Source organism: Dendrobates tinctorius, unplaced genomic scaffold (genome assembly GCF_039654945.1).
Source record: "Dendrobates tinctorius isolate UK_male_01 unplaced genomic scaffold, ASM3965494v1 ptg000063l, whole genome shotgun sequence".
Classification (NCBI taxonomy): domain Eukaryota; kingdom Metazoa; phylum Chordata; class Amphibia; order Anura; family Dendrobatidae; genus Dendrobates; species Dendrobates tinctorius.
In genome coordinates this window covers 27744360-27765755 of record NW_027361731.1, presented here as the reverse complement: position 1 = coordinate 27765755, position 21396 = coordinate 27744360, and the positions used below count along the sequence as shown (strand labels likewise).

The 21396-nt window shown below is 53.7% G+C and overlaps 3 protein-coding genes across 3 annotated transcripts in view; all 3 read right to left on the bottom strand.

The window, feature by feature from the left end:
• Nucleotides 1-474: 474 nt before the first annotated feature.
• Nucleotides 475-21396, bottom strand: part of AXIN2 (axin 2) — an 80502-nt gene continuing 59580 nt past the window's right edge. Inside the window, exons 5-11 of the mRNA XM_073579749.1 lie at nt 13365-13505; nt 8878-9329; nt 8621-8794; nt 6608-6820; nt 2625-2687; nt 2126-2293; nt 475-1524 (exon numbers count right to left, since the gene is read on the bottom strand). Coding sequence (XP_073435850.1) covers nt 1398-1524; nt 2126-2293; nt 2625-2687; nt 6608-6820; nt 8621-8794; nt 8878-9329; nt 13365-13505 — 1338 coding nt within the window. The 3' untranslated portion in view covers nt 475-1397. The remainder of the gene's footprint in view (nt 1525-2125; nt 2294-2624; nt 2688-6607; nt 6821-8620; nt 8795-8877; nt 9330-13364; nt 13506-21396) is intronic.
• LOC141093945 (uncharacterized) lies at nt 9336-13353 on the bottom strand. The gene is made up of 2 exons (XM_073579624.1): nt 13264-13353; nt 9336-10749 (listed from the first exon to the last, which is right to left on the bottom strand). The coding sequence occupies exons 1-2, from the start codon at nt 13351-13353 to the stop codon at nt 9445-9447; spliced, it is 1395 nt and encodes a 464-aa protein (XP_073435725.1). The 3' UTR covers nt 9336-9444.
• Nucleotides 17673-21245, bottom strand: LOC141094040 (uncharacterized; the record flags this gene model as incomplete). Its single annotated transcript, XM_073579748.1, has 1 exon — nt 17673-21245. A coding segment is annotated over one exon (2283 nt), but the record flags the coding sequence as incomplete, so codon positions are not given.

The window sequence follows — 21396 nt, the reverse complement described above, 5'->3', positions numbered from 1 at the left end:
ATATGTACGGCACCAATGCCTGGTACTGTATACGGGGTAGTAGTCAGTAAGTGGATATGCACGGCACCACTGCTCCTGTACTGTATACAGGGTAGTAGTGAGTGGCTATGCACGGTACTATGGCTTCTGTACTGTATACGGGGTAGTAGTCAGCATTTGGATATGCACAGTACCACCGTTTCTGTCCTGTATATGGGGTAGTAGTCAGTGAGTGGATATGCACGATACAACTGCTCCTGTACTGTATACGGGGTAGTAGTCAGTAAGAGGATATGCACGGCACCATTGCTCCTGTATTGTATACGGGGTAGTAGTGAGTGGATATGCACAGTACTATGGCTTTGGTACTGTATACGGGGTAGTCAGCATTTGGATATGCACGGTACTATGGCTTCTGTACTGTATACGAGGTAGTAGTCAGTGAGTGGATATGCACGCACCAATCCCCGCCCCTTATTTACATGCAGACACAGGTGATTTGAAAAATATAAATTTTTAATAAATGCGCTGGCTTTTTAATTACAATCCTTTTGGTCATTATTTTGTTCTTTTATCTTTACATAATTTACAGGGAGAGGAGCCACAGTAAGGCCGTGGTCATAACATAAAGGCGGAGCTACAATAGGAGGGCGCTATCTGCTGATGTCACACTGGATACTGTTGTGTGCACTATTCAGCCGCTGTATGGACGGGGTCATGTGACGTGAGGCTCCGCCCCCGCATAGAGCATCGCAGCTGTTCTGCCACATTGTAGGCAGCAGGGGGGTGTATGGAAGACGGCACTGAGCCCGATACCTCTGAAGGGGGATGGGAACTGGATGCTGGGGGAGGGTCTCATTTGCATATTGTACTGGTGCCGATGACTCCGCCCGTATGGCGCTGCTCAGTAGTGGGGCTAAGTCCGATCGTCAGGAATGGCGGACAGCTGCCAACACTTCTGGGTCGGACGGACATGACCGCCGCAGTGTGAACGTTCCATATGAATAAATTGGAATATTTAATGGTCAATCATTTCATGTAGTGGGGGGAGGGGACTTTACTATAATAAATTAATGGGCAGGGTCTCTAAAGAACAAAAACAAAAGGCACCGAGAGACACCATGGCAAGCGCCAAAGTCGTACAAGCAGCATGAAGATGACCGCAGAACGCACGTGGCCGGAGTCCTGGGAACGTCCACTCCGCCCGCAGCTCCAGGTTAGTTCAGGTTATGTCTCCTTCCCGGACAGGGGCAGTGTCCGTGCCCATCGCTGTCCCCCGGGTCATATTCACTCCTCCAATAAATACTCGAGCACGTCTGGCTCCTCCCACTGTGATGGGCGCACAAGAGCGCTAGTGGGGTTGGCACTGACTGACGTGTGTGCGACAAGTGGGTGGGAGAGGACTCAGTCACTGCGCTTCAGTTGATAAGCTCCACCTTCCCAAGGACCCGCCCTTCGTACAGCGGAAGAAATGCAGCATCATCACAGATCTCCTCAAATACCGCGCCACAGTCAAACTCCTGGCTAGCCTTCTTAAAGTAATACCTGAAGGAGAGAAAGACAGGGAGCAGCTTAAAGGGAAAGCTCAGAAATCTAAGAACATAACAGAACTGCGGATCCACATGGACTCGAGGGTCGATTATTCATATCTGCTCTATATGTATGCAATCGCTAATGGATGGGTCGTGTCTGCTCACTCTAGATGGGGATCGGTGATGAATTGGTCACATGTGCTCAATACAGATGGGATCAGTGACGGATTGATCGCATCTGCTATGTACGGACAGGATCGGTGATGGATTGGTCACATCTGCTCACTTTAGAAGGGGGACTGGTGATGGATTGGTTGCTTCTCATCACTATATATGGTGAATCAGTGATGGATTGATCAGGTCTGCTCTCTATAGATAGGATCGGTGATGGATCAGTCGCTCCTGACATTCAGCCATGATGGCTCACAGGACCACCTCGCTTACTACACTGAGGACACATGGCCCTCACTTCTGTATGATCTGGAGGCATGCGGACACTAAGCCCTGATGCCCTCCTTCCTCCAACGGCTGATGATGGCGGGTGACATACATGTGACGGTTGGCTCACGCGGGGGGTTGAGAGCGTCCTTATGGGTATAATTCTGGCCTTGTACCTGTAATTGCCTTTCTTGCTGAGTTGGTCCTTGAAGTGGCCGAGTGTCAGGCTGTGCGCCCGCAGCATCCGCCGGTACGGGATTTCCTCCCCGCAGAAGAAGTAGGTGACCGTGAGCTCGGAGGACTGCGGACAGGGGGCGCTCGGCAGGATCTTTGGTTCCTTTTGTCTTTAACAACAAAAGAAGAGACTTGCTATGATATGTTCAGAAAAAGGAGGCTGCTAACAGAGAACAATAGGACTGTATACAAATGGAAAAATAACAGGTAGTGATGCCGGGGGACTCTTCAGCGCAACGGCCCCTTATACGTCCAGTTCAGACACTCGAAGCTTGGCGTCTTGTACGAACGGCGGGTGCCGCAGTGTGAATAGTGCGCTAAGCAGGAGACGGTCAGCTGACGGCTGTGAGCGTGGGTTGGGCGACATTCAGATATGCTGGAGCCAATAGGATGAGTTGTCTGTCCAGCTGCCCCTCCCCCAGCAGCAGTGATTATACTTACTGTGTGATCGCCCCGGTGGTTGAACACGGCATGGAGTAACTGCGCTGGTGACTGGACGGGCCCCTGGAAAAGGCAGAAAGTGGAAGTTCATTGAAAAAACAAAATATGCAAACAGACTCCACACATACACGCCTTGATAAAGTCTTTATGTTTAAAAGCTCATGGAATATTCTCACATTACACCACAACTCTAACCACCTTCCATGCCCCTGCTGAAGAAAAGCCTCCCCATAGCAGGATGCTGCCTCCACCATGTGTGATGGTGGGGATGGTGTTTTCAGGGTAATGTGCAGTGGTAGTTTTCGGCACACAGTGATTTACATTTTGGTATCATCTGACCAGAGCCCCTTTTTCCACAAGCTTTTTTACACGTCACAAATACTTACTTTGTGTTTGTACCAAATAAAATCCCAATGAAATACATTTGTTTGTGGTCTAATGTGAAAAAATCAAGGGCTATGAAGATTTTCAAGGCATTGTGTGTATACATATATTATAGACACACACATATATACACTATACACACATATGCCGCACTCCACATTATTCTGCAATTTGGACATTAGTACCATAAAGATGTAATTTTTATTTTTTTCCATGGATGGTTTGTGTCTCGGGGTCTTTGGATCATTGACATCAATTTCAGACACCTGTGATAATTAGTTGTCAGGTGCCCAATTACAGGAAATTTCCATAATAAGAAAGACGTTCCACATTATTAAGCAGCTGCAGGTTTCCAGCAATATGGGAAAGAAAAAGGATCGCTACTGCCAAAAAGTGTCACATAGTGCAATGCCTCAGACAAGGCATGAAAACATTAGATATTTCAAGGAAAGCGCAATCATTGAAGAGATTTGTGGCTGACACAGAGCACAGACACGTTACTGCAGATAAAGGTACAATGGGGAAGGTTTGTGCATATAAAGGCAGAATGAGGAAGGTTCCTGCAGATAAATATGTAGAAAAGAGATATACGGCACTCCTGGTTGAGTGACTCTGGTGCCTAAGTAGGGTTCCAACCCGTAATCCAATAGTAGCAATAAACCTTTCTACATCAATTCGGATCGCCCTTGTCAGCGCTGTTCTTTGACAGCTCCAACATAGAAATCAGTTCCGATGAAGGTCTAAACAGACAAAAACGTTAAATTGTGGATTGCCAATTAAATCTCTTATACGTACTATCCCGAGTGCCAGGTTTATTGCTACTTCCTGTAGATAAAGGCATAATGAAGAAGGTTCCTGCACCTAAAGGCAAAATAAGGAAGGATCCTGCATTCAAAGGCAAAATGAGGATGGTTCACATCAGAACAGTAGCTCTGGGGGAGACTCTGAAATTCTGCAGAGAAATTCAGGCAGAGACTCTTCAGAAACACAAGATGAATGGACCCGATATCACAGAAGACTCTGGGGGGACATGGACTCGGCCTGAGGAGGTTTCTGGTGGAAAATCTTCTGGTGACAGATCCCACAGATCACGATCTCAGATCTTCACAACCTAGACGATGTCTGGACTCTCGTTCTGCAGGAGAATTTGCTGCTTTCTGAGGTTCTCAGTTGTGGAATAAATCCTGATCTCATTGGGAGATTTGTCCAAAAATTGTGATTTATCCTGTAAGGGCGGATGATTGGACGATACACGGCTCATCAGCATCCAGGAAAATCAGAGGGAATAACCACATCTGTGTATATACAGATCATACTGTACACACATACACACACATATGTACTTTACACATATATACCCACATATACTATACATACACACACTGAATATACAGATCACACATACACACCTACACTATATATACACACATTATATACAGCTCTGGCAAAAATTAAGAGACCACTTTTTCAAATGTTCAGTTTGTCTGATTTTCCTCTTTATATTTTTGAATAAAATGTAAATTGCTCTTTTATTCTATAAACTGACAACATGGCTCCGAATTTCCAAGCACTAAATTTTTTATTTCATTTCAGATAATAAGAAATGGTCAAAATAACAAAAAAAATGCAGAGCTCAAATAATGCTAAGAAAAAGAGTTCATAATCATTTAGAAACAACAATATTAATGTTTTACCTCAGGAAGAGTTCAGAAATCCATATTCTGTGGAATAACCATGATTGTTAATCCCAGCTGTCATGCGTCTTGGCTGCTTTCCACCAGTCTGTCACGCTGCTTTTCAGTGACCTTATGCCACTCCTGGCACACATATGTCAGCAGTTCTTCTTTGTTTGATGGCTTGTGACCATCCGTCTTCCTCCTGATTACATTCCAGAGGTTTTCAGTGGGGTTCAGGTCTGGAGATTGGGCTGGCCATGACAGGGATGTGATGTGGTGGTCCTTCATCCACACATTGATTGACCTAGCTGTGTGTCATGGTGCATTGCCCTGCTGGAAAAAAACAATCCTCAGGGTTGGGGAACATTGCTTGAGAAGGAATCAGCTGTTTTTCCAGGATAGCCTTGTATGCGGCTTGATTCATACGTCCTTCACTAAAGTTAACCTGCCCTATTCTAGCCTTTATGAAGCATCCCCAGATCATCACCGATCCTCCACCAAATGTCACAGTGGGTGCAAGACACTGTGCCTTGTACACCTCTCCAAGTCTCCGTCTAACCATTAGACGGCCAGGTGTTGGGCAAAGCTGAAAATTAGACTCATCAGAGAAGATTATCTTACTCCAGTCCTCCATGGTCTTCTCATTGATGAAAGGCTTTTTTTCTAGCTTTACATGACTTGAGCCCTGCCTCTAGGAGCCGGTTACGAACTGTCCTTGCCGTGCACTTCACACCAGCTGCCATTTCTTTTGTAGGTCACTTGATGTCATCCTGCGGTTGCTGAGTGACATTCGAATAAGATGACCGTCATCCCGATCAGTGGAGAGTCGTTTTCGCCCTCTGCCGGTCTGTAGCTTTGTTGTCCCCAATGTCTGCTGCTTGACCTTGTTGTAATCGACTGCAGTCTTAGAAATTTTAAGGATGGAGGCAACATGACGCTCACTGTGTCCCTCTGCTAGTAAAGCCAGAATTGAGCCCTTCTTTTCCTCACTCAAGACTTTTCTTTTCAACTCCTTTGGCATGGTTAAGTTATTTTTTCACTCCTATTACTTTTGGGATATAACTAGCACTTGTTTTGCCATCCAGCTTGTCCTATTGCAAGAGGATTGTGAACACCACAGCAGGGTTTTTTATACTTTCAATCCTTTGGTTCAGGTGATCCCCTGATCAGAAGCTCATTAAGTAGAATGAGGTGGACTCTGGCTGGAAGTCACCTGACACTGGAATGGAATGGCTGTCAGACATGGAGAGAAGCGGATTTTTATACAACTGTGCAGTGGCCTCTTAATTTTTGCCGGAGCTGTAGATACACACGCACTTTATATACATACACTTTTATACATGCACACACAATATATACATACATACATATACACACTGTATATATCGCATTGCCCTCATGTCACAAATCTCAGAGTTAAAACAGCAACGAATAAAACAAAGCAGACGTTGCGGAACAGATGGGAAGAGGTGGCAGAGTCGGAGCGGCTCCAGCTGAGCGTTTTATGTCTTGAATTTCTCTAGCAGCAGGCAGCGTTCACAGCTGGAGACTGCGGGGGGGCGACAAAGAGGAAGGAGCCGCGGGGGACAGGACATAAAACGGGGTACACAGGCGGGGAGGGGCGCTCTGAAGTGGCCTTCATTACCTGCGCTCTGCACCCTCACGGGGACGACGCAGGCACGTAGCGGACACAAACGAGGGCACATGGTGGACACATGACAAGAGCACATAATAGGCAGATAGTGGACACGAGGGGCAAATGGTGAGCACGTTATCCTATTGGGTCCTGACAGTCTCGAGTATTAAGTCATCATGGCCTCCTATCATCTGACCAGCCTGTAGTTGTTCCAGGGCCGGGGGGAGTCAGTGCCCAGTGGGCAGCGCGCCATCTCCTGTCTGATGGCCTCTATAGGGGGTCCTCACCTGGGTTTTGGTTTGGACACCTCCGCCAGCCTCCTGCAGGCCTCCTCCAGCTGAGCCAGTGTGCCGATAGACAGCAGCGTTGTGTTCAGGACAGGCGGGTGCGGCAGCTGTTGGCTCCTGGTGAGGGCGCTCCACTTTTGGGATCGTGCTGGACGCTCCGCTGATGATGCTCGGGTGGTCTCACAGGTCACATTGCTCCTAATGTTCTGTGCACTGAGGAAAGAAGGCGACTGTCATACAGAGCACGAACAGAAGGGGCCACAGGGAGACGCAACAACTGCATCTAGCGAGCCCCCCCACCCTCCTGAGCACCTTTATAGTGGCGCAACTTACAGAACTGATCAGGGGCTGATGAAGCGCACTGCCCAATCATTGAGAACACTGCAGAAGCAGGAAAACGAGGGGTTAGGTGATCGATGGGGTCACTGGAAGGTGTATGTGAGAGGCAGAGGGGTCAGTTCAGTGTGAGGGGGAGAGGGGTCAATGTACAACATATCCTCTGAAGGGACAAAGTATATCCTGGAGACATAAGAGGTTCTGTCACTTACCTATCTATATGTAAACACATGTACCTTTGTTATCCAGCCCTCTGAAAAGATCTTTCCTGTCTTAATGATCTGTCCAACCTATATACCTTTGTCTACGCACAATAGACATCCTCCTAGGTACTGCCAGGCTCACTTACTCCAAAAAGGAGCTGCTTGCATGTCAATTAAGATGGTTCCTTCACAACTATACCCAATATCCTACTCCTTTATATCAATTGTTCAAGTCTGCCACTCAGAGTTAGGAAACAACTGAATCTGTGTGAGAGGGAAGGAGGGAGGAGAGTGAGTGACCAGAGATTTTAATATTTACTGTGACACACATCAGTCAGTGTGAGGGGGACAAGGGTCAGAGTGAGAGGGGTCAGTGTGAGGGGGAGAAGGGTCAGAGTGAGAGGGGTCAGTGTGAGAGAGGGGACAGTGTGAGGGGGAGAAGAGTCATATTTATTGGGATTTTTCCAGTTAACCAGATACCAAACATAACATGGCTAGTGTCAGAGATATGCCTACTATTTGTGGCTGTTAGGCAGGGGTTACAGTTATGAAAAAAAAATGCATATGCTTCCACGATTGGTCCTAAAGCTGAAATGTATGCCCCATCACTACTGGATCTATACAAACTCGAATATTCATAATTTATTTTTGGAGATCTAAGTCTGAGGTTAATGTACAAAATATCCTCTGAAGGGACAAAGTATACCCTGGAGACAAGAGGTTCTGTCACTTCTCTATCTATATGTAAACACATGTACCTTTGTTATCCAGCCCTCTGGACAGATCATTAAGGTAGGAAAGGTCTTTTCAATCTATATACCTTTGTCTACACACAATAGACATCCTCCTTGGTATTGCCAGGATCACTTACTCCCAAAAGGAGCTACCTGCATGTTAAGATGGTCCCTTCACAAATATATCCTACTCCTTTTTGTCAATTGTACCAGTCTGCCACTCAGAAACTGTCAGGAAACAACAATCTGTGTGAGAGGGAAGGAAGGAGGGGGGTGAGTGCCCAGAGATTTTAATATTTACTATGACACAGGCACGAACCCTTTCCCTGCTGCAGACCAGCAGGGATGCAGGCACTAAACTCTTCACTGCCGCAGACCACCAGGAATGCAGGCTGGGCTGTGGAGTCGGAGTATGAGTCGGTGTCATGGAAATTGAGTAGCTGGAGTCGGAGGTTTGGCTTAACGACTCCACAGCCCTGGTATGAGGGAGTCGGAGTCAGTGTCATGGAAATTGAGGAGTCGGAGGTCTGGCTTACCGACTCCACAGCCCTGGATGCAGGCATAAAACTCTTCACTGCTGCAGACCACCAGGGATGATCACAAACAACAATCAAACCCTAGTGAATATTTTGGTGCTGTTTTATTATAAGCCAACCCTCCCCGCTCTCGGTCTCATCGGTCCTCAGCCCCCTGCAGACACTGGAGGAAGGAACCCAATCCCAGCAGCTGGATCCCGGTACCTGCGGGATCTGTGCTTGCTTGGCCGCTTGTTCTCACACGCTGCCATCCTCTGCCAGGCTGTGGGTAAGAACTGGTCCACAGGCAGCTGGTACAGACCTGTGGGGGGCTCCACTCCACCATTCCCCGGGTGCTCAGACATCACCTTCCTCCTGGACAAGGTGCCGGAGCGGCTGCTGCAGAGACATACAGGAGATGTCAGGAGCCGCATCAGCCGCCATCACTGGTGAAGGCACTTGCTGCGGGCACCAGACCTTACCCTGCATTGTCCACGCCTCGGCAGCGGGTCCTGGTCCGCAGGTAGCAGCAGTAGTCGGCAGGACCGCTGCACAGACACAGCACTCGTCGGGCAGCCTCTGCCTCGACCTCCTCCGTGCTCCGGGGCGCAGTGCGGTGGTGGTGGATGTAGTGGTGGTGGACGTGTTTGGTCGTCTGCTTGGTGACAAAGTTCCTGGAAAGCAGAGGGGAGGACACTGACTGGACCCTTGGCACTGTGGGCTGCACGCGAGAGTGCTCAGGAGAACGAGACCTCCCCAGACCGGGCGGAGACTGACAGCCGGGCGTCTTCAGGACCCGAGATAAGTGGTCGTCTAGTATGGCCTGGGGGTCGTCGTAGTCACAGGACGCCAGAGTCATGCGCTGGTGGTTGGAGGTGAGGGGTTCACAGGGCGTCTGGAAGCAGATGGGGGTCGCACATTCCTCTCGTTCTTCCTGGGAACAAACATGGGAAAAGATGAAGACAAGGTCCGGCAGCCAATAAGGGGTTAATGTCTCCTGCAGACCTCCATTCATTGTAAGGGGGGCATAGAACAGGTGTAAGGGGAGCCTACACAGAGCTGGAGGGACTGAGGGAGGGGGGGAGAGACGGGGAAGAGCTGGAGGGGAGAGATGGAGGGGGGGGGAGACGGGGATGAGCTGGAGGGGAGAGACTGAGGGGAGGGAGGGGGGAGAGACGGGGAAGAGCTGGAGGGGAGAGTCGGAGGGGAGAGATGGAGGGGAGAGATGGAGGGGAGAGATGGAGGGGAGAGATGGAGGGGAGAGATGGAGGGGAGAGATGGAGGGGAGAGATGGAGGGGAGAGATGGAGGGGAGAGATGGAGGGGAGAGATGAAGGGGAGAGATGAAGGGGGGGGACAGGGATGAGCTGGAGGGAGGGAGGGAGACGGAGGGGAGAGACGGGGATGAGCTGGAGGGGAGAGATGAGGGGGGGGGGGAGACACGGGGATGAGCTGGAGGGGAGAGACTGAGGGGATGAGCTGGAGGGGAGAGAGGGAGGGGGGAGACGGGGATGAGCTGGAGGGGAGAGATGGAGGGGAGAAATGGACGGAGGGGGGGAGAGACAGGGATGAGCTGGAGGGGAGAGACGGAGGGGGGAGAGACGGGGATGAGCCGGAGGGGAGAGACGGAGAGGGGGAGAGACGGGGATGAGCTGGAGAGGAGAGCTGGAGGGGAGAGACGGGGATGAGCTGGAGGGGAGAGACGGAGGGGAGAAACGGACGGGGGGGGGAGAGACAGGGATGAGCTGGAGGGGAGAGACGGAGGGGGGAGAGACGGGGATGAGCTGGAGGGGAGAGAGACGGAGGGGGGGGAGAGACGGGGATGAGCTGGAGGGGAGAGACGGAGGGGGGGAGAGACGGGGATGAGCTGGAGGGGAGAGACGGAGGGGGGGAGACACAGGGATGAGCTGGAGGGGAGAGACGGGGATGAGCTGGAGGGGAGAGACGGGGATGAGCTGGAGGGGAGAGACGGGGATGAGCTGGAGGGGAGAGACGGGGATGAGCTGGAGGGGAGAGACGGGGATGAGCTGGAGGGGAGAGACTGAGCAGAGAAACGGGGATGAGCTGGAGCGGAGAGACGGGGATGAGCTGGAGGGGAGAGACGGAGGGGAGAGACGGAGGGGAGAGACGGAGGGGAGAGACGGAGGGGAGAGACGGAGGGGAGAGACGGAGGGGAGAGACGGAGGGGAGAGACGGAGGGGAGAGACGGAGGGGAGAGACGGAGGGGAGAGACGGAGGGGAGAGACGGAGGGGAGACAGGGATGAGCTGGAGGGAAGAGACGGAGGGGAGAGACGGGGATGAGCTGGAGGGGAGAGCTGGAGGGGAGAGCTGGAGGGGAGAGCTGGAGGGGAGAGCTGGAGGGGAGAGACGGAGGGGAGAGACGGAGGGGAGAGACGGAGGGGAGAGACGGAGGGGAGAGACGGAGGGGAGAGACGGAGGGGAGAGACGGAGGGGAGAGACGGGGATGAGCTGGAGGGGAGAGACGGAGGGGAGAGACGGAGGGGAGAGACGGAGGGGAGAGACGGAGGGGAGAGACGGAGGGGAGAGACGGGGATGAGCTGGAGGGGAGAGACGGGGATGAGCTGGAGGGGAGAGACGGGGATGAGCTGGAGGGGAGAGACGGAGGGGAGACACAGGGATGAGCTGGAGGTGAGAGCTGGAGGGGAGAGATGGAGGGGGGAGAGACAGGGATGAGCTGGAGGGGAGAGCTGGAGGGGAGAGATGGAGGGGGGAGAGACAGGGATGAGCTGGAGGGGAGAGATGGAGGGGGGGAGACAGGGATGAGCTGGAGGGGAGAGATGGAGGGGGGGAGAGACGGGGATGAGCTGGAGGGGAGAGACGGGGGGAGACAGGGATGAGCTGGAGGGGAGAGACGGGGGGAGACAGGGATGAGCTGGAGGGGAGAGACTGAGGGGAGAGATGGGGGGGGGGGGGAGACGAGGATGAGCTGGAGGGGAGAGACTCAGGGGAGAGACGGAGGGGAGAGACGGGGATGAGCTGGAGGGGAGAGACGGGGATGAGCTGGAGGGGAGAGACGGGGATGAGCTGGAGGGGAGAGACGGGGATGAGCTGGAGGGGAGAGACGGGGGGAGACAGGGATGAGCTGGAGGGGAGAGACGGGGGGGAGACAGGGATGAGCTGGAGGGGAGAGACTGAGGGGAGAGATGGGGGGGGGGAGACGGGGATGAGCTGGAGGGGAGAGACTCAGGGGAGAGACGGAGGGGAGAGACGGGGATGAGCTGGAGGGGAGAGCTGGAGGGGGGGAGAGACGGGGATGAGCTGGAGGGGAGAGACTCAGGGGAGAGACGGAGGGGAGAGACGGGGATGAGCTGGAGGGGAGAGACGGGGATGAGCTGGAGGGGAGAGACTCAGGGGAGAGACGGAGGGGAGAGACGGGGATGAGCTGGAGGGGAGAGACGGGGATGAGCTGGAGGGGAGAGACGGGGATGAGCTGGAGGGGAGAGACGGGGATGAGCTGGAGGGAAGAGACGGGGATGAGCTGGAGGGAAGAGACGGGGATGAGCTGGAGGGAAGAGACGGGGATGAGCTGGAGGGGAGAGATGAGGATGAGCTGGAGGGGAGAGCTGGAGGGGAGAGACTGAGGGGAGAGACGGGGATGAGCTGGAGGGAAGAGACTGAGGGGAGAGACGGGGATGAGCTGGAGGGAAGAGACGGGGATGAGCTGGAGGGGAGAGATGGAGGGGAGAAACGGACGGAGGGGGGGGGACGGGGATGAGCTGGAGGGGAGAGACGGAGGGGAGAGCTGGAGGGGAGAGACTGAGGGGAGAGACGGGGATGAGCTGGAGGGAAGAGACTGAGGGGAGAGACGGGGATGAGCTGGAGGGAAGAGACGGGGATGAGCTGGAGGGGAGAGATGGAGGGGAGAAACGGACGGAGGGGGGGGGACGGGGATGAGCTGGAGGGGAGAGACGGAGGGGAGAGATGGAGGGGAGAGACTGAGGGGAGAGATGGAGGGGAGAGACTGAGGGGAGAGATGGAGGGGAGAGACTGAGGGGAGAGATGGAGGGGAGAGACTGAGGGGAGAGATGGAGGGGAGAGACTGAGGGGAGAGATGGAGGGGAGAGACTGAGGGGAGAGATGGAGGGGAGAGACTGAGGGGAGAGATGGAGGGGAGAGACTGAGGGGAGAGATGGAGTGGGGGGGAGACGGGGATGAGCTGGAGGGGAGAAACGGACGGTGGGGGGGGGACGGGGATGAGCTGGAGGGGAGAGACGGAGGGGAGAGACGGGGATGAGCTGGAGGGGAGAGATGGAGGGGAGAAACGGACGGAGGGGGGGGGACGGGGATGAGCTGGAGGGGAGAGACGGAGGGGAGAGATGGAGGGGAGAGACTGAGGGGAGAGATGGAGGGGAGAGACTGAGGGGAGAGACTGAGGGGAGAGACTGAGGGGAGAGATGGAGGGGAGAGACTGAGGGGAGAGATGGAGGGGAGAGACTGAGGGGAGAGATGGAGGGGAGAGACTGAGGGGAGAGATGGAGTGGGGGGGGAGACGGGGATGAGCTGGAGGGGAGAAACGGACGGTGGGGGGGGGACGGGGATGAGCTGGAGGGGAGAGACGGAGGGGAGAGACGGGGATGAGCTGGAGGGGAGAGATGGAGGGGAGAAACGGACGGAGGGGGGGGACGGGGATGAGCTGGAGGGGAGAGACGGAGGGAGGGGGGGGAGAGACTGAGGGGAGAGACAGAGGGGAGAGAGGTAAGAGCTGGAGGGACAGACAGAGGGGAGAGACATGAAAGAGCTGGATGGAGAGACGGATGAGCTGGAGGGGAGAGACTGAGGGATAGGGGGGGGATGGGGGAGAGAAGTAGAGAGACGGGGGAGATCTGGATGGAGGGAGAAACGGAGACATAAGGAAGAGACTGAGGAAGAGACGGGTCTGGAGAGCACTGATGAGAGGGGAGGGCAGGGTGACCGGCGGGCGGCAGTCTCGGCAGCATTGTCCCGGTACCTCTGTGACCTGCTGCGGTCTCTCCTCCAGCGCCTGCATCGTCTCTTGCTCCTGTTTAACCCTCTGCAGCCGGGCGATGAGCTCAGCCGCGAACGCCTCCGGTTCCACGGGGGTCATCTCTCGGGGCAGCCGGCGGATCCTCTAGGAAGAGCGGAGGGAAGAGACAGCCATGGTTCAGCGGGAGCCGCGTCCGATCCGTGACAGCGGTAGAGAGGAGCGCAGTCGCGATGTGACTGCTCGGGATATTTATCAGCCGGAGCGGCGGTGTCACGGAGCGGCATCCTGCGGCCCGACAGCCCTCGCCCGCGGCTCCAGCAGTTGGTTACACTCGGCGGAACCCCGCGACTCCTCTGTACTGCGAGCGGCCAATCAGCGGCCGCCAGTCAGCGGCCGCCCAGCTTCAAAGCGGCCTGACAGACATCAGCCCTGCGGGAGCGGGAGAGAGAGACGGCGGGAGGAAGAGACTGTGGGAGAGACGGCAGGAGGAAGAGACTGCGGGAGAGACGGCAGGAGGAAGAGACGGGGAGAGAGAGACGGCGGGAGGAAGAGACGGGGAGAGAGAGACGGCGGGAGGAAGAGACGGGGAGAGAGAGACGGCGGGAGGAAGAGACTGTGGGAGAGACGGCGGGAGGAAGAGACGGGGAGAGAGAGACGGCGGGAGGAAGAGACTGCGGGAGAGACGGCAGGAGGAAGAGACGGGGAGAGAGAGACGGCGGGAGGAAGAGACTGCGGGAGGAAGAGACGGGGAGAGACTGCGAGAGAGAGACGGCAGAAGGAAGAGACGGCGGGAGGAAGAGACGGGGAGAGACTGCGAGACAGAGAGACGGCGGGAGGAAGAAACGGGGAGAGACTGCGAGAGAGAGACGGCAGGAGGAAGAGACGGCGGGAGGAAGAAACGGGGAGAGACTGCGAGAGAGACGGCAGAAGGAAGAGACGGCGGGAGGAAGAAACGGGGAGAGACTGCGAGACAGAGAGACGGCAGGAGGAAGAGACGGGGAGAGACTGCGAGAGAGACGGCAGAAGGAAGAGACGGCGGGAGGAAGAAACGGGGAGAGACTGCGAGAGAGACGGCAGAAGGAAGAGACGGGGAGAGAGAGACGGCGGGAGGAAGAGACTGTGGGAGAGACGGCAGGAGGAAGAGACTGCGGGAGAGACGGCAGGAGGAAGAGACTGCGGGAGAGACGGCAGGAGGAAGAGACGGGGAGAGAGAGACGGCGGGAGGAAGAGACTGCGGGAGAGACGGCAGGAGGAAGAGACGGGGAGAGAGAGACGGCGGGAGGAAGAGACTGTGGGAGAGACGGCAGGAGGAAGAGACTGCGGGAGAGACGGCAGGAGGAAGAGACGGGGAGAGAGAGACGGCAGGAGGAAGAGACTGCGGGAGGAAGAGACGGGGAGAGACTGCGAGAGAGACGGCAGAAGGAAGAGACGGGGAGAGAGAGACGGCGGGAGGAAGAGACTGTGGGAGAGACGGCGGGAGGAAGAGACTGCGGGAGAGACGGCAGGAGGAAGAGACTGCGGGAGAGACGGCAGGAGGAAGAGACGGGGAGAGAGAGACGGCGGGAGGAAGAGACTGCGGGAGAGACGGCAGGAGGAAGAGACGGGGAGAGAGAGACGGCGGGAGGAAGAGACTGTGGGAGAGACGGCAGGAGGAAGAGACTGCGGGAGAGACGGCAGGAGGAAGAGACGGGGAGAGAGAGACGGCGGGAGGAAGAGACTGCGGGAGGAAGAGACGGGGAGAGACTGCGAGAGAGAGACGGCAGAAGGAAGAGACGGCGGGAGGAAGAGACGGGGAGAGACTGCGAGACAGAGAGACGGCAGGAGGAAGAGACGGGGAGAGACTGCGAGAGAGAGACGGCGGGAGGAAGAAACGGGGAGAGACTGCGAGAGAGAGACGGCAGGAGGAAGAGACGGGGAGAGACTGCGAGAGAGACGGCAGAAGGAAGAGACGGCGGGAGGAAGAAACGGGGAGAGACTGCGAGACAGAGAGACGGCAGGAGGAAGAGACGGGGAGAGACTGCGAGAGAGAGACGGCGGGAGGAAGAGACTGCGGGAGAGACTGCGAGAGAGAGACGGCAGGAGGAAGAGACGGGGAGAGACTGCGAGAGAGACGGCAGAAGGAAGAGACGGCGGGAGGAAGAAACGGGGAGAGACTGCGAGACAGAGAGACGGCAGGAGGAAGAGACGGGGAGAGACTGCGAGAGAGACGGCAGAAGGAAGAGACGGCGGGAGGAAGAAACGGGGAGAGACTGCGAGAGAGACGGCAGAAGGAAGAGACGGCAGGAGGAAGAGACGGGGAGAGACTGCGAGAGAGAGAGACGGCAGGAGGAAGAGACGGGGAGAGACTGCGAGAGAGACGGCAGAAGGAAGAGACGGCGGGAGGAAGAGACGGGGAGAGACTGCGAGACAGAGAGACGGCAGGAGGAAGAGACGGGGAGAGACTGCGAGAGAGAGACGGCGGGAGGAAGAAACGGGGAGAGACTGCGAGAGAGAGACGGCAGGAGGAAGAGACGGGGAGAGACTGCGAGAGAGACGGCAGAAGGAAGAGACGGCGGGAGGAAGAAACGGGGAGAGACTGCGAGACAGAGAGACGGCAGGAGGAAGAGACGGGGAGAGACTGCGAGAGAGACGGCAGAAGGAAGAGACGGCGGGAGGAAGAAACGGGGAGAGACGGCAGAAGGAAGAGACGGCGGGAGGAAGAAACGGGGAGAGACTGCGAGAGAGACGGCAGAAGGAAGAGACGGCGGGAGGAAGAAACGGGGAGAGACTGCGAGAGAGAGAGACGGCAGGAGGAAGAGACGGGGAGAGACGGCAGGGGAGAGAGACAGCAGAAGGAAGAGACGGTGGGAGGAAGAAACGGGGAGAGACTGCGAGAGAGAGAGACGGCAGGAGGAAGAAACGGGGAGAGACTGCGAGAGAGAGAGACGGCAGGAGGAAGAGACGGGGAGAGACTGCGAGAGAGAGACGGCAGGGGAGAGAGACGGCAGGAGGAAGAGACGGGGAGAGACTGCGAGAGAGAGACGGCAGAAGGAAGAGACGGGGAGAGACTGCGAGAGAGAGACGGCAGAAGGAAGAGATGGCGGGAGGAAGAAACGGGGAGAGACTGCGAGAGAGACGGGGAGAGACTGCAGGAGGAAGAGACGGCGAGAGAGAGACGGCGGGAGGAAGAGACGGGGAGAGACTGCAAGAGAGAGAGACGGCAGGAGGAAGAGACGGCGGGAGGAAGAGATGGCGAGAAAGAGACGGCGAGAGAGAGACGGCAGGGGAGAGAGAGACGGCGAGAGAGACGGCAGGAGGAAGAGACTGTGAGAGGGAGAGATGGCGGGAGGAAGAGACTGCGAGAGAGAGACGGCGGGGAGAGAGACGGCAGAAGGAAGAGACGGGGAGAAAAACGGTGGGAGAGAGAGACTGCGAGAGAAATCATAGAATCGTAGAGTTGGAAGGGACCTCCTGGGCCTTCTGGTCCAACCCCCTGCTCAAAGCAGGATTCGCTAAATCATCCCAGTCAGATGTCTGTCCAGCCTCTGTTTGAAGACTTCCATTGAAGGAGAACTCACCACTTCTCGTGGCAGCTTGTTCCACTCATTGATCACTCTAACTGTCAAAAAGTTTTTTCTAATATCTAATCTGTGTCTCCTCCCATTCAGTTTCATCCCATTGCTTCTAGTCTTTCCTTGTGCAAATGAGAATAAAGTTGATCCTTCTACAATGTGACAGCCCTTTAGATATTTGTAGACAGCTATTAAGTCTCCTCTCAGTCTTCTCTTTTGCAAACTAAACATTCCCAAATCCTGCAACCTTTCCTCATAAGACAGGGTTTGCAGACCGGTCACCATTCTGGTCGCTCTTTTCTGAACTTGCTCCAGTTTGTTGATGTCTTTTTTAAAATGTGGTGCCCAAAACTGGACACAATATTCCAGATGAGGTCTGACCAAAGAGGAGTAGAGGGCAATAATGACTTCACGTGATCTAGACTGTATGCTTCTGTTAATACATCCTAGAATTGCATTTGCCTTTTTTGCTGCTGCATCACACTGTTGACTCATATTCAGTCTGTGATCTATTAGTATACCCAAGTCTTTTTCACATGTGCTGTCACTTAGCCCTATTCCTCCCATTCTGTATATGCTTTTTTCATTTTTATTGCCCAGATGTAGTACTTTGCATTTCTCCCTGTTAAAAACCATTCTGTTAGTTGCTGCCCACTTCTCCAGTTTATTTAAATCTTTTTGAATCCTCTCTCTCTCTTCTCTAGTATTAGCTATCCCTCCTAGCTTTGTGTCATCAGCAAATTTAATCAGTTTACCCTCAATTCCTTCATCTAAATCATTGATAAAGATGTTGAACAATACAGGGCCCAGGACAGAGCCCTGTGGTACCCCACTTGAGACATTCTTCCAACTGGATGTGCAGCCATTTACGACCACTCTTTGGGTCCGATCACTAAGCCAGTTATGAATCCACCTAACAGTTGCCTTGTCCATTCCATACTTAGTCATTTTTTCATTAAGGATTGTATGAGAGACTTTGTCAAATGCTTTGCTGAAGTCAAGATATACTATATCTACAGCATTTCCTTGATCCACCCAATCAGTGATACCGTCATAGAAGGAAATTAAGTTAGTCTGACATGACTTATTAGTTACAAACCCATGCTGACTCTGTTTAATCACTTCATTCTTATCCAGGTATTGACTTACATGTTGTTTAATAATTTGTTCAAAGATCTTTCCTGGTATAGAAGTCAGACTCACCGGCCTATAGTTGCCTGGGTCCACCTTCTTCCCCTTTTTGAAGATAGGAACAACATTTGCTCTTCTCCAGTCTTCTGGCACTTCTCCTGTTCTCCAAGAATTTTCAAAGATTATGGAGAGGGGTTCAAAAATTTCTTCTGCTATCTCCTTCAGTACTCTGGGGTGTAATTCATCTGGACCTGGAGACTTGAATTCATTTAGGTTAGCTAAGTGTTTCCTCACTATCTTTCTGTTTATAGATATCCTGGATTCTTCTATTCCCTTAATAGGACAGTGAATAACAGTTGATGTTACATTTCCTTTCTGAGAGAAAACAGATGCAAAATAGGAATTTAAAAGTTCAGCCTTCTCAACATCCTGTCTTACCATTTCATCATTTTCATCCTGTAAAAATCCTATAGCATCTTTGACTTTTCTTTTACTTTTGACATATCCCCAAAATCCTTTATTATTGCTTTTGACATCTCTTGCAAGCCTCAATTCATTTTCAGCTTTAGATAATCTGATATGTGCCCTGCAGGTTCTGCAGACAGCATTATATTCTTCTTTAGATATGCCTCCCTCTTTCCATTTTATAAACATTTTTTTCTTCCTTTTTAGCATGTTCTTAAGTTCTGTGTTCATCCATCCTGGTTTCCTTAAATGCTTCCTATTCTTCCCTCTTTTCGGAATTGTTAACAATTGTGCTTTGAGAATTTCACTTTTCAAGATTTCCCATCCTTCCTGGACATTTTTGTCTTTAAGGATATCCAGCCATTGGATCCCTCCAATTCTCTTTCTGAATCCCTTAAAATCTGCCTTTCTGAAATCTAACCTTGACGTCTGAGTCTTCACAGGTCTTCCGCCTCTAGTTATCCAAAATTCTAAAATAGCAGACGGGGAGAGACTGCGAGAGAGAGACGGCGGGAGAGAGACTGCGAGAGGAAGAGACGGGGAGAGACTGCGAGAGAGACGCGGGGGAGAGAGATGGCAGAAGGAAGAGATGGCGGGAGAGAGACTGCGAGAGGAAGAGACGGGGAGAGACTGCGAGAGAGAGAGACGGGGAGAGAGAGACACGGCAGGAGGAAGAGACGGGGAGAGAGAGACACGGCAGGAGGAAGGGACTGCAAGAGATGGCAGGAGGAAGAGACTGCGAGAGAGACTGCAAGAGAGGGAGAGACGGCAGGAGAGAGACTGCAAGAGGAAGAGACGGCGAGAGGTAGAGACTGCAAGAGATGGCGGGAGAGAGACGGCGAGAGAGATTGCAAGAGACGGCGGGAGAGAGACTGCAAGAAATGGGGAGAGAGAGACGGCAAGAGATTGCGAGAGAGAGACGGGGAGAGGAAGATACGGCAGAAGAGAGACTGCAAGAGACGGCGGGAGAGAGACCGTGAGAGGAAGAGACGGCAAGAGAGAGACTGCGAGTGGAAGAGACTGGGAGAGAAAGAGACGGCGAGAGGAAGAGACTGCAAAAGACGGCAGAGGTTGCCGGAGGAAGAGACGAGGAAAAGACGGCGTGAGAGACTGCAAGAGACAGCCGGAGGAAGAGACGGGGAGAGACCCAGCCGGAGGAAGGGACGGCAGGAGGAAGAGACTGCAAGAGACGGCGGGAGGAAGAGACTGCAAGAGACGGCGGAGGGAGAGATGGCCAGTGGGAGAGACTGCAAGAGACGGCAGAGGTAGAGACGGCGAAGAAAGACAGGAGAAGGAGTTGACGGGTTGAAACAGCCAGAGGAAGAGACGGCCAGGGGAAGAGATGGCCAGAGGCGGGAAGAGGAAGCGATAGTCTGAGGAAGAGACATTGTGAGACAGCCGGAGGAAGAGACGGCCAGAGGTAGAGACTCCAAGAGACGAAAGTAGAGATGGGGGGAGAGACGGAGAAAAAGAGACGAGGGGAGAGATGGGGAAGAGACGTGGGCAGAGATGGAAGGACATAAGAGGGAGAGACGGTGGAGAGACAGGACTGGAGATTGAGGAAGAGACGGTGGGGACAGTCGGAGAGAGAGAAAAGACTGGAAAGTCGAAGTGAGCGACAGAAGAAGAGACAGGACGGGAAAGACGGTGGAAGGGAAGGACTGGAGAGACGGTGGAAGAGACAGGACTGGAAATACGGAGGGAGAAATGGAGAGAGACGGAAGGAGAGATGCAGAAAGAGAAGAGGGAGAGACTGGAATAGAGACACGGGGATAGACGGCGGGGGAGAGATAAGACTGGAGAGATGGAGGTAGAGACTGAGAGACGAAAGTGAAAGACTGGAGGACAGAGGGAAGGAGAGACGGAGATGGGGGGGAAGACGGGAGAAGAGAAAGAGGTAGAGATGGAGGAGAGACGGAGGGAGAGAGGAAGAAACAAACAAGACTGCAGAGACGGAGGAAAAGACTGGACTGGAGAGATGGAGGGAACAACAAAGGGAGAGATGGATAGAGAGATGAAGAGAGATGGACAGAGAGACAGAGGAAAAGATAGGAGAGATGGAGGGAGGGACAGGACTGGAGAGATGGATGGCAAGACGGAGACTGAGGAAGAGATAGGAAAGGAGACACGGAGGGAGAGATGGGGAGAGACTGAGGAAGAGACGGGGAGAGAGACGGAGAAAGAGAAAAGACTGGACAGTCGAAGGGAGAGATGGAGGAAGGGACTGGACTGGAGAGACGTAGGAAGAGACTGGACTGGAGAGACGCAGGAAGAGACTGGACTGGAGAGACGCAGGAAGAGACTGGACTGGAGAGACGCAGGAAGAGACTGGACTGGGAGAGACGGAGGAAGAGACTGGACTAGAGAGATGGAGGAAAAGACGAAGGGAGAGATGGAGGAGAGAAACGGAGAGACTGAGGAAGGGACAGGACTGGAGAGACGGAAGAAGGGATAGGACTGGAAAGACGGAGGGAGACTGAGGAAGAGACAGGACTGGAAAGACGGAGGAAGGAACAGGACTGGAAAGACGGAGGGAGACACAGAGGAAGAGACGGAGAAACAGAAAGGACTGGAAAGTTGAAGGGAGAGACAGGACTGGAAAGATGGAGGGAGAAACGGGGGGAAAGACGGCAGAAGGGAAGGACTGAAGAGATGGCGGGAAGAGACAGGGACTGGAGAGAGACTGAGAAAGACGGAGGAAGAGATTCGGGGGAGAGACAGGACTGTTATGATTGAGTCACCGAGGAGGAAAAAACAAAACACGAGCTCAGCCCAGAAAATCAGAGAGGTTGGAAACTAGCGGATTGCAGACCCCTAATCCTATCACACAACTAGCAGTAGCCGTGGAGTGTTCCTACGGTGATCCTAGACACCTCGTCACAGCCGGA

Coding starts and splice junctions, on each gene's coding strand:
- LOC141093945 (XM_073579624.1), bottom strand. CDS start 13,353: ATGCTGCCGAGACTGCCGCCCGCCGGTCACCCTGCCCTCCCCTCTCAT. Junction 10,750..13,263: donor TTCCTCAGTCTCTTCCTTAT/GTCTCCGTTTCT, acceptor TCTCCCCTCCAG/CTCTCCCCTCCAGCTCTCCC.